At 41.0% G+C, this 14,267-nt stretch overlaps 1 protein-coding gene across 2 annotated transcripts in view; it reads left to right on the plus strand.

Moving 5' to 3' along the window:
• Window positions 1–14,267, plus strand: part of hltf (helicase-like transcription factor) — a 92,245-nt gene that overhangs the window by 10,609 nt on the left and 67,369 nt on the right. For both annotated transcript variants that reach the window (XM_061894136.1, XM_061894137.1), the window contains exons 2-4: window positions 1,194–1,360; window positions 1,429–1,553; window positions 13,069–13,151. In XM_061894136.1, the coding sequence (XP_061750120.1) occupies window positions 1,194–1,360; window positions 1,429–1,553; window positions 13,069–13,151 (375 nt within the window). The remainder of the gene's footprint in view (window positions 1–1,193; window positions 1,361–1,428; window positions 1,554–13,068; window positions 13,152–14,267) is intronic.

The raw sequence follows: 14,267 nt of genomic DNA on the forward strand, positions 1-14,267 counted from the left end.
ACATAGTTCATCTTCAATTTGGACTCTAAAATTCAAAATTCAACCGAAAAATATGAAGAGAAAAACTAGCTAATTCGAATCTTTCTGAAAAAGTTGAAAAAAATTTTTTTTTATGCATCATCATCAGTAATTTTTCTTGATTAAGATTAATTTTAGAATATTTGATGATATGTTTTAAATAAGTATTTTGTAGAGAATAAATGATGAAAAAAACACTTCATTGAACGATTTAAAAGAGGAGAAAACACGGAAAAAAATGAAAATTGAATTTTGAAACATAGTTTATCTTCAATTTGGACTCTTTAAATTCAAAATTCTACCGAAAAAAATGGAGAAAAACTACCTAATTTGAATCTTTTTGAAAAAGTTAAAAAAATAATTTATGGATCATCATTAGTAATTTTTCTTGATTAAGATTAATTTTAGAATATTTGATATGTTTTAAATAGGTATTTTGTAGAGAATAAATGATGAAAAAAAACACTTAATTGAATGATTTAAAAGAGGAGAAAACACGAAAAAAATTTAAATTCAATTTTGAAACAGTTTATCTTCAATTTGGACTCTTTAAAATTCAACCGAAAAATATGAAGAGAAAAACTAGCTAATTCGAATCTTTTTGAAAAAGTTGAAAAAAAAGAATTTATGGATCATCATTAGTAATTTTTCCTGATTAAGATTAATTTTAGAATATTTGATGACATGTTTTAAATAGGTTAAAATCCAATCTGCACTTTGTTAGAATATATAACAAATTGGACCAAGCTATATGTCTAACAAAGACAAATCATTATTTCTTCTAGATTTTCCAGAATAAAAAATTGATTCTACAGATTTTCTAGATTTGCCGGAATAATTTTTTGGGAATTTTAGTCATAATAAGTTTGACGAAATATTTCACAATATTCTTTGTTAAAAAAACAGAAGCTAAAATGAAGAATTAAACTAAAATGTATTTATTATTCTTTACAATAAAATAAATACTTGAACATTGATTTAAATGCTCAGGCATTTGTTGACAAAGTGGTGACCCTCGCCCCGTCTTTGTTTGTGAATAAGTGAGCATTTCATGGATGATGCTTTTATAGCCAATCATGGCACGCACCTGTTCCCAATTAGCCCGTTCAAGTTTTTGACGAGCATTCTTCACCTTTTGTCAGTCTTTTTCTAACGCCATCATGTTGTGTGGACAGGTCAACCAAGGCGAAATGGTCGGTTTGGTGCGCGAGCCGCAGAATCCGTACGACCGCAACGCTGTGATGGTGGCCAACATCTACGGCAGTCAAGTGGGGCACATCAGGCGGGACCTGGCCAACGCCATGGCCCACGTCATGGACAACAAGCTGGCCAAAGTGGAAGGGTGAGATACCTGGTACCACCACTAGTCCTTGGGCTTTGACCCAACTGACAATTGTCTTCTTCTGTCAGGGTGGTGCACTCTGGGACAAAAAACAAGTTCTCCATGCCAGTGGTGTTGTCCTTCTGGGGCAAAGAAGAGAACAAAAATGGGGTGACTCAGTGTTTGGCACGCCACGGGTATAAACTCAATACAGGTGAGGTTGGACTACACTCACCTGGACATATTTTGTGCATTAGGTACACGTGCACCATCCTACACACCATTTTTATATCTACGCAATCTTTAGAGAAATACTTCACTACAGTCATATAGTATTATTCACAGTTATTTAATCCAGGCATTTTATGATGTTTTCTATGGCAATATTGTTTTTAGATTGCCTTTTCAAAAAGGTACCCTCTGTTAAAAACCCCATTTGAAAATTTAAGAGTTATTTTTCCTGGTAATTGTGACCATTCTACTCAACTTAATTAAATGATTAAAAATTAAACAATCAAATTTCAAATTATTATATCAGTACAACTCTCCCCTGAAGAGTGGATTATCAGTACCATTCTCAACTGAAGAGTCAATGGCCGTATATCATTACCGTTCTTAGCTGAAGAGTCGATTATCAGTACCATTCTCAGCTGAAGAGTCCGTGGCCGTATATCATCACCATTTTTAGCTGAAGAGTCGATTATCAGTACCATTCTCAGCTGAAAAGTTGATGGCCGTATATCAGTATTATTCTTAGCTGAAGAGTCGATTATCAGTACCATTCTCAGCTGAAGAGTGGATGGCCGTATATCAGTATTATTTTTAGCTGAAGAGTCGATTATCAGTACCATTCTCAGCTGAAGAGTTGATGGCCGTATATAAGTACCATTCCATGCTAAAGAGTCGATTATCAGTATCGTTCTCAGCTAAATAGTCGATGGCCGTATATCAGTACCATTCTTAGCTGAAGAGTCGATTATCAGTACCATTCTCAGCTGAAGAGTGGATGGCCGTATATCAGTATTATTCTTAGCTGAAGAGTCGATTATCAGTATCGTTCTCAGCTAAATAGTCGATGGCCGTATATCAGTACCATTCTTAGCTGAAGAGTCTTTATCAGTACCATTCTCAGCTGAAAAGTTGATGGCCGTATATCAGTACCATTCTTAGCTGAAGAATCGATTATCAGTATCGTTCTCAGCTGAAGAGTTGATGGCCATATATCAGTACTATTCTTAGCTGAAGAGTCGATTATCAGTATCGTTCTCAGCTAAATAGTCGATGGCCGTATATCAGTACCATTCTTAGCTGAAGAGTCGATTATTAGTACCATTCTCAGCTGAAGAGTGGATGGCCGTATATCAGTATTATTCTTAGCTGAAGAGTCGATTATCAGTATCGTTCTCAGCTAAATAGTCGATGGCCGTATATCAGTACCATTCTTAGCTGAAGAGTCGATTATCAGTATCGTTCTCAGCTAAATAGTCGATGGTCATATATCAGTACCGTTCTTAGCTGAAGAGTCGATTATCAGTACCATTCTCAGCTGAAGAGTTGATGGCCGTATATAAGTACCATTCTTTGCTAAAGAGTCGATTATCAGTATCGTTCTCAGCTAAATAGTCGATTATCAGTATCGTTCTCAGCTAAATAGTCGATGGTCATAGATCAGTACCGTTCTTAGCTGAAGAGTCGATTATCAGTACCATTTTCAACTAAAGAGTTGTTTGCCGTATATCAGTACCATTTTCAGCTGAAGAGTTGATTGTCAGTACCATTCTCAGCTGAAGAGTCGATGGCCGTATATCAGTACCATTCTCAGCTTAAGAGGTAAATGTCAGTACCAGTTTCATCTGAAGAGTCGATGGCCATATATCAGTTCCGTTCTTTGCTGAAGAGTCTAAGATCAGTACCATTCTCAGCTGAAGAGTTGATGGCCGTATATCAGTATTATTCTCAGCTGAAGAGTTGATGGCCGTATATCAGTACCATTCTTAGCTGAAGAGTTGATTATCAGTATCGTTCTCAGCTAAATAGTCGATGGTCATAAATCAGTACCGTTCTTAGCTGAAGAGTCGATTATCAGTACCATTCTCAACTAAAGAGTTGTTTGCCGTATATCAGTACCATTTTCAGCTGATGAGTCGATTATCAGTACCATTCCCAGCTGAAAATTCGATGGCCATATATCAGTACCATTCTCAGCTGAAGAGTCAATGGCCGTATATCATTACCATTTTTAGCTGAAGATTCAATTACCAGTACCATTCTCAGCTGAAGAGTCGATGGCCGTATATCAGTACTATTCTTAGCTGAAGAGTCGATTATCAGTATCGTTCTCAGCTAAATAGTCGATGGCCGTATATCAGTACCATTCTTAGCTGAAGAGTCGATTATTAGTACCATTCTCAGCTGAAGAGTGGATGGCCGTATATCAGTATTATTCTTAGCTGAAGAGTCGATTATCAGTATCGTTCTCAGCTAAATAGTCGATGGCCGTATATCAGTACCATTCTTAGCTGAAGAGTCGATTATCAGTATCGTTCTCAGCTAAATAGTCGATGGTCATATATCAGTACCGTTCTTAGCTGAAGAGTCGATTATCAGTACCATTCTCAGCTGAAGAGTTGATGGCCGTATATAAGTACCATTCTTTGCTAAAGAGTCGATTATCAGTATCGTTCTCAGCTAAATAGTCGATGGTCATATATCAGTACCGTTCTTAGCTGAAGAGTCGATTATCAGTACCATTTTCAACTAAAGAGTTGTTTGCCGTATATCAGTACCATTTTCAGCTGAAGAGTTGATTGTCAGTACCATTCTCAGCTGAAGAGTCGATGGCCGTATATCAGTACCATTCTCAGCTTAAGAGTTAAATGTCAGTACCAGTTTCATCTGAAGAGTCGATGGCCATATATCAGTTCCGTTCTTTGCTGAAGAGTCTATGATCAGTACCATTCTCAGCTGAAGAGTTGATGGCCGTATATCAGTATTATTCTCAGCTGAAGAGTTGATAGCCGTATATCAGTACCATTCTTAGCTGAAGAGTTGATTATCAGTATCGTTCTCAGCTAAATAGTCGATGGTCATAAATCAGTACCGTTCTTAGCTGAAGAGTCGATTATCAGTACCATTCTCAACTAAAGAGTTGTTTGCCGTATATCAGTACCATTTTCAGCTGATGAGTCGATTATCAGTACCATTCCCAGCTGAAAATTCGATGGCCATATATCAGTACCATTCTCAGCTGAAGAGTCAATGGCCGTATATCATTACCATTTTTAGCTGAAGATTCAATTACCAGTACCATTCTCAGCTGAAGAGTCCATGGCCGTATATCATTACCATTCTTAGCTGAAGAGTCGATTATCAGTATCGTTCTCAGCTAAATAGTCGATGGTCATATATCAGTACCGTTCTTAGCTGAAGAGTCGATTATCAGTACCATTCTCAGCTAAATAGTTGTTGGCCGTATATCAGTATCATTTTCAGCTGAAGAATCGATTATCAGTATCGTTCTCAGCTAAATAGTAGATGGTCATATATCAGTACTGTTCTTAGCTGAAGAGTCGATTATCAGTACCATTCTCAGCTGAAGAGTTGATGGTCGTATATCAGTACCTTTCTTAGCTGAAGAGTCGATTATCAGTATCGTTCTCAGCTAAATAGTCAGTGGTCATATATCAGTACCGTTCTTAGCTGAAGAGTCGATTATCAGTACCATTCTCAACTAAAGAGTTGTTTGCCGTATATCAGTACCATTTTCAGCTGAAGAGTTGATTGTCAGTACCATTCTCAGCTGAAGAGTCGATGGCCGTATATCAGTACCATTTTCAGCTTAAGAGTTAAATGTCAGTACCAGTTTCATCTGAAGAGTCGATGGCCATATATCAGTTCCGTTCTTAGCTGAAGAGTCGATTATCAGTACCATTCTTAGCTGAAGAGTTGATGGCCGTATATCAGAACCGTTCTCAGCTGAAGAGTTGATGGCCGTATATCAGTACCATTCTTAGCTGAAGAGTCGATTATCTGTATCTTTCTGAGCTAAATAGTTTATGGTCATATATCAGTACCGTTCTTAGCTGAAAAGTCGATTATCAGTACCATTCTCAGCTAAAGAGTTGTTGGCCGTATATCAGTACCATTTTCAGCTGAAGAGTCGATTATCAGTACCATTTCCAGGTGATGTGTCGATGGTCATATATCAGTACCATTCTCAGCTTAAGAGTTAAATATCAGTACCATTTTCATCTGAAGAGTCGATGGGCATATATCAGCTCCGTTCTTAGCTGAAGAGTCGATTATCAGTACCATTCTCAGCTGAAGAGTCGATGGCCATATATCAGTACCATTCTCAGCCTTTCCAATAAAGAGTGGAAAGGCCCAAGACCCTGACAACATCCCATCAGAGTTTTTTCTTCACTGTGGCCAGAAATGCTTGGACTGGCACCAGGTGTTCTACACCTCCTGTCTCCTTTGTCAGCCGATACCCAAGATCTGGTGGAAGGCTACCGTCATTGCTCTGCAAAAAACCAAACAAACCTACAACTGACCCAAAGAACTACCGCCCTGTTTCACTCCTCTGCATGTCCTTCAAGCTCTTCGAACAACTCCTCTTTGCCCGGTTGTGGAACCAGTTGTGGACCTCCAACTTCCTAACGCACGAGCAGGCTTCAGTCACGAACGGAGCGCTGTAAAACACTGTGAAGCTTTGAAATGACATTGGAGTCAGCTTTGAAATAGGGTTTGAAAGGCAGGCGTCATCTTAGTGGTAGCACTAGAGCCTGATTCTAAAACTCCTCCGAATCACCCCTGATTGCAACCTAGTGCGATTCATCACCAACATCCTCACGAATCGCAGTTTCATACTAAAGACATGCAATGGACAGTCCTGCCGCACAAGATCCCTAAGAAGGATCAGGACCGGCCCCTGTGTTATTTAACATTTACATTAGTGACCTGCAATGCACAATATCTCTGCAGCACGGACATGCCGACAACCTCGCTCTTCTTCTCTCTGGTAGACCGTTGAAGAAGTGCTTTCGGCCTACATGGCACTGGTAGTAGCTTATCTCGAAACCTGGAGACTGAAGGCAAAACCAATACTACAGTTTTCCACCTCAACAATAAGGCAGCTTACAGTCAACCTTAATGGGACAGCTCTGCTACAATCATACATGTCCAGACTACTGAACAACACCTTGAGACTTATCACTGGCTGCTTATGACCCACCTTATCTGGTTTCCTGCCAGTGTTACTGAGTAGACTACTCACAGAGACTGGTGCACAAGGTTTTGCTGAATGTGAACCATCTCCTACACAACCTTTAGAACTCTCAACCTGACCACCAAAGCCTGCCTTTTTTGCCGCCCTTTCTCCCGCCATGGAGCAACACTTTGTGGGTCCACTATCAAGATCCTTGACAGATGGAGAACCCCACGACCCACTCAGTTTACAGTGTGCCCTAACACATTGTTGCCGCCAGGTGCAAGCCTGCAAGCCTAAATTGTCTACGAACTGGAGTCGGCCTACTCCAACATACATTGGGGTACAACTAGAAAGGCAACACCTTGAATCTCTACGTGCCAAAGTGTTATCTAGGGACAAGCTCCTTCGTCATCTGGCAGGCTCATCTCGGGAAACAATCTGTCCACCCTTCGCATTGGCGCCCTAGCCCGAGTCTACGGTGCCAAAGTGTCCACACTAAAAAAAACTGCACGACACCTTGAGAATTATCACTGGCTCCTTACGACCCACCCTATCTGGTTTCCTGCCAGTGTTAGTCAGCATTGAACCTCTTCACTGAGTAGACTACTCACAGAGACTGGTGAACAAGGCCTTGCTGTATGTGAACCATCCCCTACACAGCCTTGTTCAGAACTCTCAACTTGACTGCCATCGCCTGCCTTTTTCGCCACCCTATCTCCCGCCAAGCAGGAACGCTTTGTGGGTCCACTATCAAGATCCTTGACGGATGGAGAACCCCACGACCCACTCAGTTTACACTGTGCACCAGCACATTGTTGCCACCAGGTGCGAGCTTGCCTCGCAGATAATGTGTAGCTCTAAATTGTCTATGAACTGGAGTCGGCCTACTCCAACGTAAATTGGGGTACAACGAGATTGGCAACACCTTGAATCTCTATGTGCCAAAGTGTTATCTAGGGTCAAGCTCCTTCGTCATCTGGCAGGCTCATCTCGGGAAACAATCTGTCCACCCTTCGCATTGGCGCCCTAGCCCGAGTCTACGGTGCCAAAGTGTCCACACTAAAAAAAACTGCACGACACCTTGAGCATTATCACTGGCTGCTTACGACCCACCCTATCTGATTTCCTGCCAGTGTTAGTCAGCATTGAACCTCTTCACTGAGTAGATTACTCACAGAGACTGGTGCACAAGGCCTTGCTGGATGTGAACCATCCCCTACACAGCCTTGTTCAGAACTCTCAACTTGACTGCCATCGCCTGCCTTTTTTTCCGCCCTATCTCCCGCCATGGAGCAACACTTTGTGGGTCCACTATCAAGATCCTTGACGGATGGAGAACCCCATGACCCACTCAGTTTACACTGTGCACCAGCACTTTGTTGCCACCAGATGCAAGCCTGCCTCGCAGAGAATGTGTAGCTCTAAATTGTCTACGAACTGGAGTCGGGCTACTCCAATATACATTGGGGTACAACGAGATAGGCAACTGACCTTCAGCCATCACCTTGAATCTCTACATGCCAAAGTGTTATCTACGGGCAAGCTCCTTCGTCATCTGGCAGGCTCATCTCGGGAAGCAATCTGTCCACCCTTCTCATTTGCGCCCTGGCCCGAGTCTACGGTGCTAAAGTGTCCACTCTTAAAAAAAAAACAGCACGACACCTTGTAGAGATGCGCGGTTTGCGGTCTCGTCCGCGGATAAACCGCGGGTCGGTCGGTTGACTTAACGAAAAAATAGATTTTAATTAGATTCGGACGGGTGGCGGTTGATTCATCCAGAAATATTTGATATGCATGGATCTGTGATCGGTATCCTTTGCCGTTCAAAGTGCCATTTTAGACCCGTGTCATAATGCGAAGAAGACAATAAGAGACGCTATTATTCTCCTAAATGACTGCCGGCAGACTCCCAGATAATAAGTATTAGGGCGTGCTATGAAGCCATTGGCTTTGTCGCCTACTACAATATGTACGATCTGATTGTCAGTCGGCAACACGCACACGACTACAAGGCATACTGGGTGACACAGAGTACACTAATGGTTGTGATATAAACAATTTTAACACTCTTAGTAATATGCTTCACGCTGTAAAGCCACACCAAAAAAGAACGACAAACACATTTCGGGAGAACATCCTCACAGTAACACAACATAAACCTAACACAACAAATACCCACAATCCTTTGTATTCATGACACTTCCTGACTATTTTATACACCCCGCCCCCCCGTGTGTCTGTGAGGTGGGCGGGGGTGTAAAATATATTCAGGTTGTGTCATGAATACAAAGGATTATGGGTATTTGTTGTGTTGCGTTTATGTTGTTACTGTGAGGATGTTCTCCCGAAATCTGTTTGTCAATGTTGTTGGGCGTGGCTTCACAGCGTGGCGCATATTAGTAAGTGTTAAAGTTGTTTACGTCACAACCATCAGTGTACTCTGTATCACCCAGTATGCCTTTCAATGTTGAACGTATAATTGCGGAAGCTACACACGACATATTGACGGTTGTTGAAGGTGTCTAAGGCAATGGCTTCACAGCACGCCCATATTCTTGTATTCAGGACGAACGCTAATGGATAGTCGCGGGGACGTTAGCGGCTCCAAAAAACAACATTACTCTGTGAAACAGGTTTAAGCTCTGCGAGTGATAAAGGCGGACAACCTCTGATGAATTTCAGCGGGCGGGTACGGTTCTGATAAAATGTTGGTTCGGGTGGACGCCGGGTGGATGACGATTTTGGTGATGCGGTTGCGGATGATATAACCGCGCATCTCTAACACCTTGAGAATTATCACTGGCTGCTTACGACCCACCCTATCTGATTTCCTGCCAGTGTTAGTCAGCATTGGACCTCTTCACTGAGTAGACTACTCACAGAGACTGGTGCACAAGGTCTTGCTGGATGTGAACCATCCCCTACCTTGTTCAGAACTCTCAACTTGACTGCCTTTTTCGCCACCCTAGCAGGAATGCTTGGCCGGTCCAAGTCTCTGCTCTAAGTCGTCTGCGAATTGGAGCCGCGGGTTGCCGAGCCCCGTCAGATTTGTAAAGATCAGATTTAGATTGGGACTACCTCCTGATGTGGCCTCAATTTGATGCGAAAATATTGATTTGGAGCGTTTGGACTAGCAAAAATAACACCGGCCTGTGTCACTTGAGGGCAAAAAACTGTAGATTTGGTGTGCAGTGGCCACAGGGTCCTCGTCACTGCCGTTGTGTCCTTGGGCAAGACACTTTACACTTTCTGGTGTATGAATATTTTGTGGTCGTCGGAGAGAACTTAGGCATAAATAGTCAGTCACTGCAGGGCAGTTGTTTATTTTATTACTATCAATGTGTTTATTAATATTATTATTCATAATAATTCATGTATTTTATTTCTCACTGTGAAGTGTTTTGAGTATCTCGAAAAGTACTATATTATTATTATTATTATTATTATTAATAATTATATTCTGATAGTTAGTTTTACTTTAGCCGGACAGCCAATTAACATCTTAATGTCCTCCAATAAGCACACAATTTCTTTCGTTTAAGTCATATACAAAAGGTAAACATGCTAGGGGGCCTATTAGGAGCTGGCAGCTACACAACAGCTAAGCACACAATACGTATTAGGTAATAATCATTGAACAATAATACGGCAGATTTGTCAATATAAACAAATACCAAATAACCCCAATAAGCACACAATTTCTTCCGTTTTAGTCGTATACAAAAGGTAAACATGCTAGCGGCGTTTTAGGAGCTGGCAGCTACACAACAGCTAAGCACACAATATGTATTAGGTAATAATCATTGAACAGTAATACGGCAGATTTGTCGATATAAACAAATACCAAATAATTCTAGTTGTGTATAATTTACACATACAAAGTCTCCAATGCAGCATTGTGTTAGAGCAGGGGTGTCGAACTCAAATACAAAGTGGGCCAAAATTTTAAACTGAACAAAGCCGCAAATTAACCTTTTAATAGGGACCCAAACAAGTTTTGCATTGAATATTGAACGAGCAAGGCTTGTATAACTTTATAGTGACATGCAAAATAAATCCATCCATCCATTTTCAACATGCAAAATCGATTTTCAAATATTGTAGCATCCCGTAAGAGTTAGTGCTGCAAGGGGGGGGGTTCTGGGTATTTGTTCTGTTGTGTTTATGTTGGGTTACGGTGCGGATGTTCTCCCTAAATGTGGTTGTTATTCTTGTTTGGTGTGGGTGCACAGTGTGGCGCATATTTGTAACAGTGTTAAAGTTGTTTGTACGGCCACCCTCAGTGTGACCTGTATGGCGGTTGAGCAAGTATGCCTTGAATTCTCTTGTTTGTGTGTAAAGTCCGAATATAGTATGTGACTGGGCCGACACAATGTTTGTATGGAGAAAAAGCGGACGGGACGACAGGTTGTAGAGGACGTTGAATGCAGTACCTTTAAGGCACCAATGATGTTGTTTGGGTGGAAATCGAGAGAAGTTCGGGAGAATGGTTCCTCCGGGTGATTTTCGACAAGGGCACTGAAATTCGGGAGTCTCCCGGGAAAACCGGGAGGGTTGGTTAAGTATGAGTATTAGCGGTGAATGCGGTGTTATAATACTTTTGGGCCAGTTCTGATGTTAATTTGATATTGCCTCAAGGGCCAAATTAAATTACACGGTGGGCCGAATTTGGCCCGCGGGCCAGAGTTCGACACCCATGTATTAGAGGATCCAGTAGTGCATCATTCAACTTTCTGCGTCATGAGTTATTGTGACCATTAGGTGTCACCAAAAAATCAATTACTGTTCCACTTCAACTTAAAGAGGGCATAAGTCCATTCCAGACAGTTAATAATAAATAGATTAGTGCAGTGTTATTCAACCTTTTCTGAGCCAAGGCACATTTTTTTTTCATTTAAAAAATCCCAAGGCACACCATCAGCAGAAAACATTTATAAAATTAAACTCGGCAGCCCAATATTGACGATAAAAAGTAATTTTTGCAATTGTTTGACATGAATTTAAACCATAACCAGGCATGCATCCCTATAGCTCTTGTCTCAAAGTAGGTGTACTGTCACGGCTTGTCACATCGCGCCGTGACTTATTTTGAGTTTTTTAGTGTTTTAGTTATTATCTTGCGCTCCTATTTTGGTATTGATTGTCATGGCACGTACTGTTGTACTTTGTGGACGCCATCTGCTCCACACGCTGTAAGTCTTTGCTGTCGTCCAGCATTCTGTTTTTGTTTACTTTGCAGCCAGTTCAGTTTTAGCTTTGTTTTGCATAGCCATCCCTGGGGCGGCATTGCTCGGTTGGTAGAGTGGCCGTGCCAGCAACTTCAGGGTTGCAGGTTCGATTCCTTCCGCCATCCTAGTCACTGCCGTTGTGTCCTTGGGCAAGACACTTTACCCACCTGCTCCCAGTGCCACTCACACTGGTTTAAATGTAATTTAGATATTGGATTTCACTATGTAAAAGCGCTTTGAGTCACTTGAGAAAAAGCGCTATATAAATATAATTCACTTCACTAAGCTTAAATTACTTTTCTTAGCGCCACCTACTGATATGGAAGAGGATTACACGGTTACTCTGCCGAGCTTTAGACATTACAGACACTCCACAACAATTTGCAGATTATTATTACTGGTTTGAAAAAAACATTTTCAACCCAAATAGGTGAAATTAGGTAATCTCCCACGATCAAACATGCCACACTACGAAATAATACAACAGGGTTTCCCCGAAATGTAATTAAATGTGCATTTTTATTACCGCCACACCTTGAAAAAAAGGATTTTTAATTTTTTCTTGAAAATAAATTAAGGTAATATATTGAAGCCCCATTTTAAAAAAATCACACAAAGTTTGACTGACGCTATTTTTAACTTTTGTTACCAATCTTGATAACAAGTGTTTTTTTTTATTTTTTCTTGAAAATAAATTAAGGTAATATATTGAAGCCCCATTTTAAAAAAATCACACAAAGTTTGACTGACGCTATTTTTAACTTTTGTTACCAATCTTGATAACAAGCGGCACAGTTCCAACAGCTTTTACCTCCCGGGCAAACACTTTCCACTTGCGAGGCTGCTTAACCGGACACACAACAACACTTCCTCATTGTCCGCCAATCACCTTTCAAGCAGGGTCAGTGTGTTTGCAAACACGGGAAAAACTGACATCCAAAGGGGCCAATTAGTATTGGCAATCAACCTAAACAGAAGTCATTTGGAGGTGGGAAAATCATATCATCATCACAGATTATGCAAATTACTTGATGATGTCATGGTGACCACACTCCCACCGCCACAGGTACCCTGCCAGTTTGGGGCAAACCCGGTAGTATACTTTCGGTTGGTATCGTTTTGTATCTATATTGGTATCGGCCCTTACTCAAGGCTCCCATATCATATGGGAACTAAAAAAAAAACCTAGTAAAATCACAAAAAAAATCATACTACATTGTGCAGGTGTACCTTATGTGGCGACTACACCGTCATTCATGACGCATTAATGATGTGTGTGCGTTTAAACTCAGGTGCAAGTCAGAAAGCATACAGCTCAGGTGTTGGGATGGCGTCTAATAAAAAAGGTGTGACTGTCCCGCTAACAGCAGAGGAGGTAAGCCACTTTAACGCACATTTGACTGTATATTTGCATGCTGCATGTTATTTTGTTATTACTGTATTTTCCGGACTACAGAGTGTACGGGTTTATAAGCCAAAGTCAATACGTTTTAGAAGAAACCTTTATAAGCCGCAGATTATGTTGTGAAATGAGTTATTAACACAGAAAGATTTTGTGAACGTTTATTTTTCATACCTTAATAAGCTCTGCTTCTTCCTACTCCTTTTCGAACATGTTGAAAAGAGAAACAGGAAATTGTGATGTATCATGTTGTATGCTTGCATGTTCGAAATAAACTCAAACTCATACCTTTAAATGTTTCCCAACGGTGTCCTGCCACAAGGCAGTAAAACGGCCAATCAAACAAAACAGAAGTCCTCGTCATGGACCCAATCAATAAGGCGATGTTTTGGTGAATTTACGAAACTGAAACAATACAAAAAAAAATGCCTTCGTCAGGTAATAATACTAACAATGACATTCGTTAACGTGTTAGCGTATTGGCTAATGCTAACAACGCCAGCTTCATTACATTACGATAGCAGGTCTAAATATGTATGAAAACACTCCCACATACATCACACATGGGACGGTTTTGTAAGTAAGAATTGTTTTAGTTTTATTGTAATACTTAGACCAGGGGTCGGGAACCTTTTTGGCTGAGAGAGCCAAGAAGCCAAATATTTTAAAATGTATTTCCCTAAGAGCCATATAATATTTTTTTTAACACTGAACACAACTAAACGCGTGCATTTTTAAGTAAGACCAACATTTCCAGAGTATAATAGGTCTATTATTCTTTATAATAACATTGTTGTTCTGAAGCTAACTGTGGAGGGGGTGTGGCCTGCGGGCCTGCAGCAAAGCAAGATGTTGCCAGGACCGGCCTTGAAATCAGCGACAGGTGCGCAGAACGCCCACCTGGGCCTTATTATCTAATCACCTGTCGCTCTGTTATAAGCAGCAGCCAGGAGGAGGGACAGGGTTGGGGCTGGAGCCAGAGCGCGAGTGAGGACGAAAGAGAAAAAGACAATTGCTGGGAAGCAACCGAGAGAAAAATAAAATAAAACAATATTGCAACCCCAAAACAGGCTCTTGGTGGTCTGAAGA

This window comes from Nerophis ophidion, linkage group LG03, assembly GCF_033978795.1.
Source record: "Nerophis ophidion isolate RoL-2023_Sa linkage group LG03, RoL_Noph_v1.0, whole genome shotgun sequence".
Taxonomy (NCBI): Eukaryota; Metazoa; Chordata; class Actinopteri; order Syngnathiformes; family Syngnathidae; genus Nerophis; species Nerophis ophidion.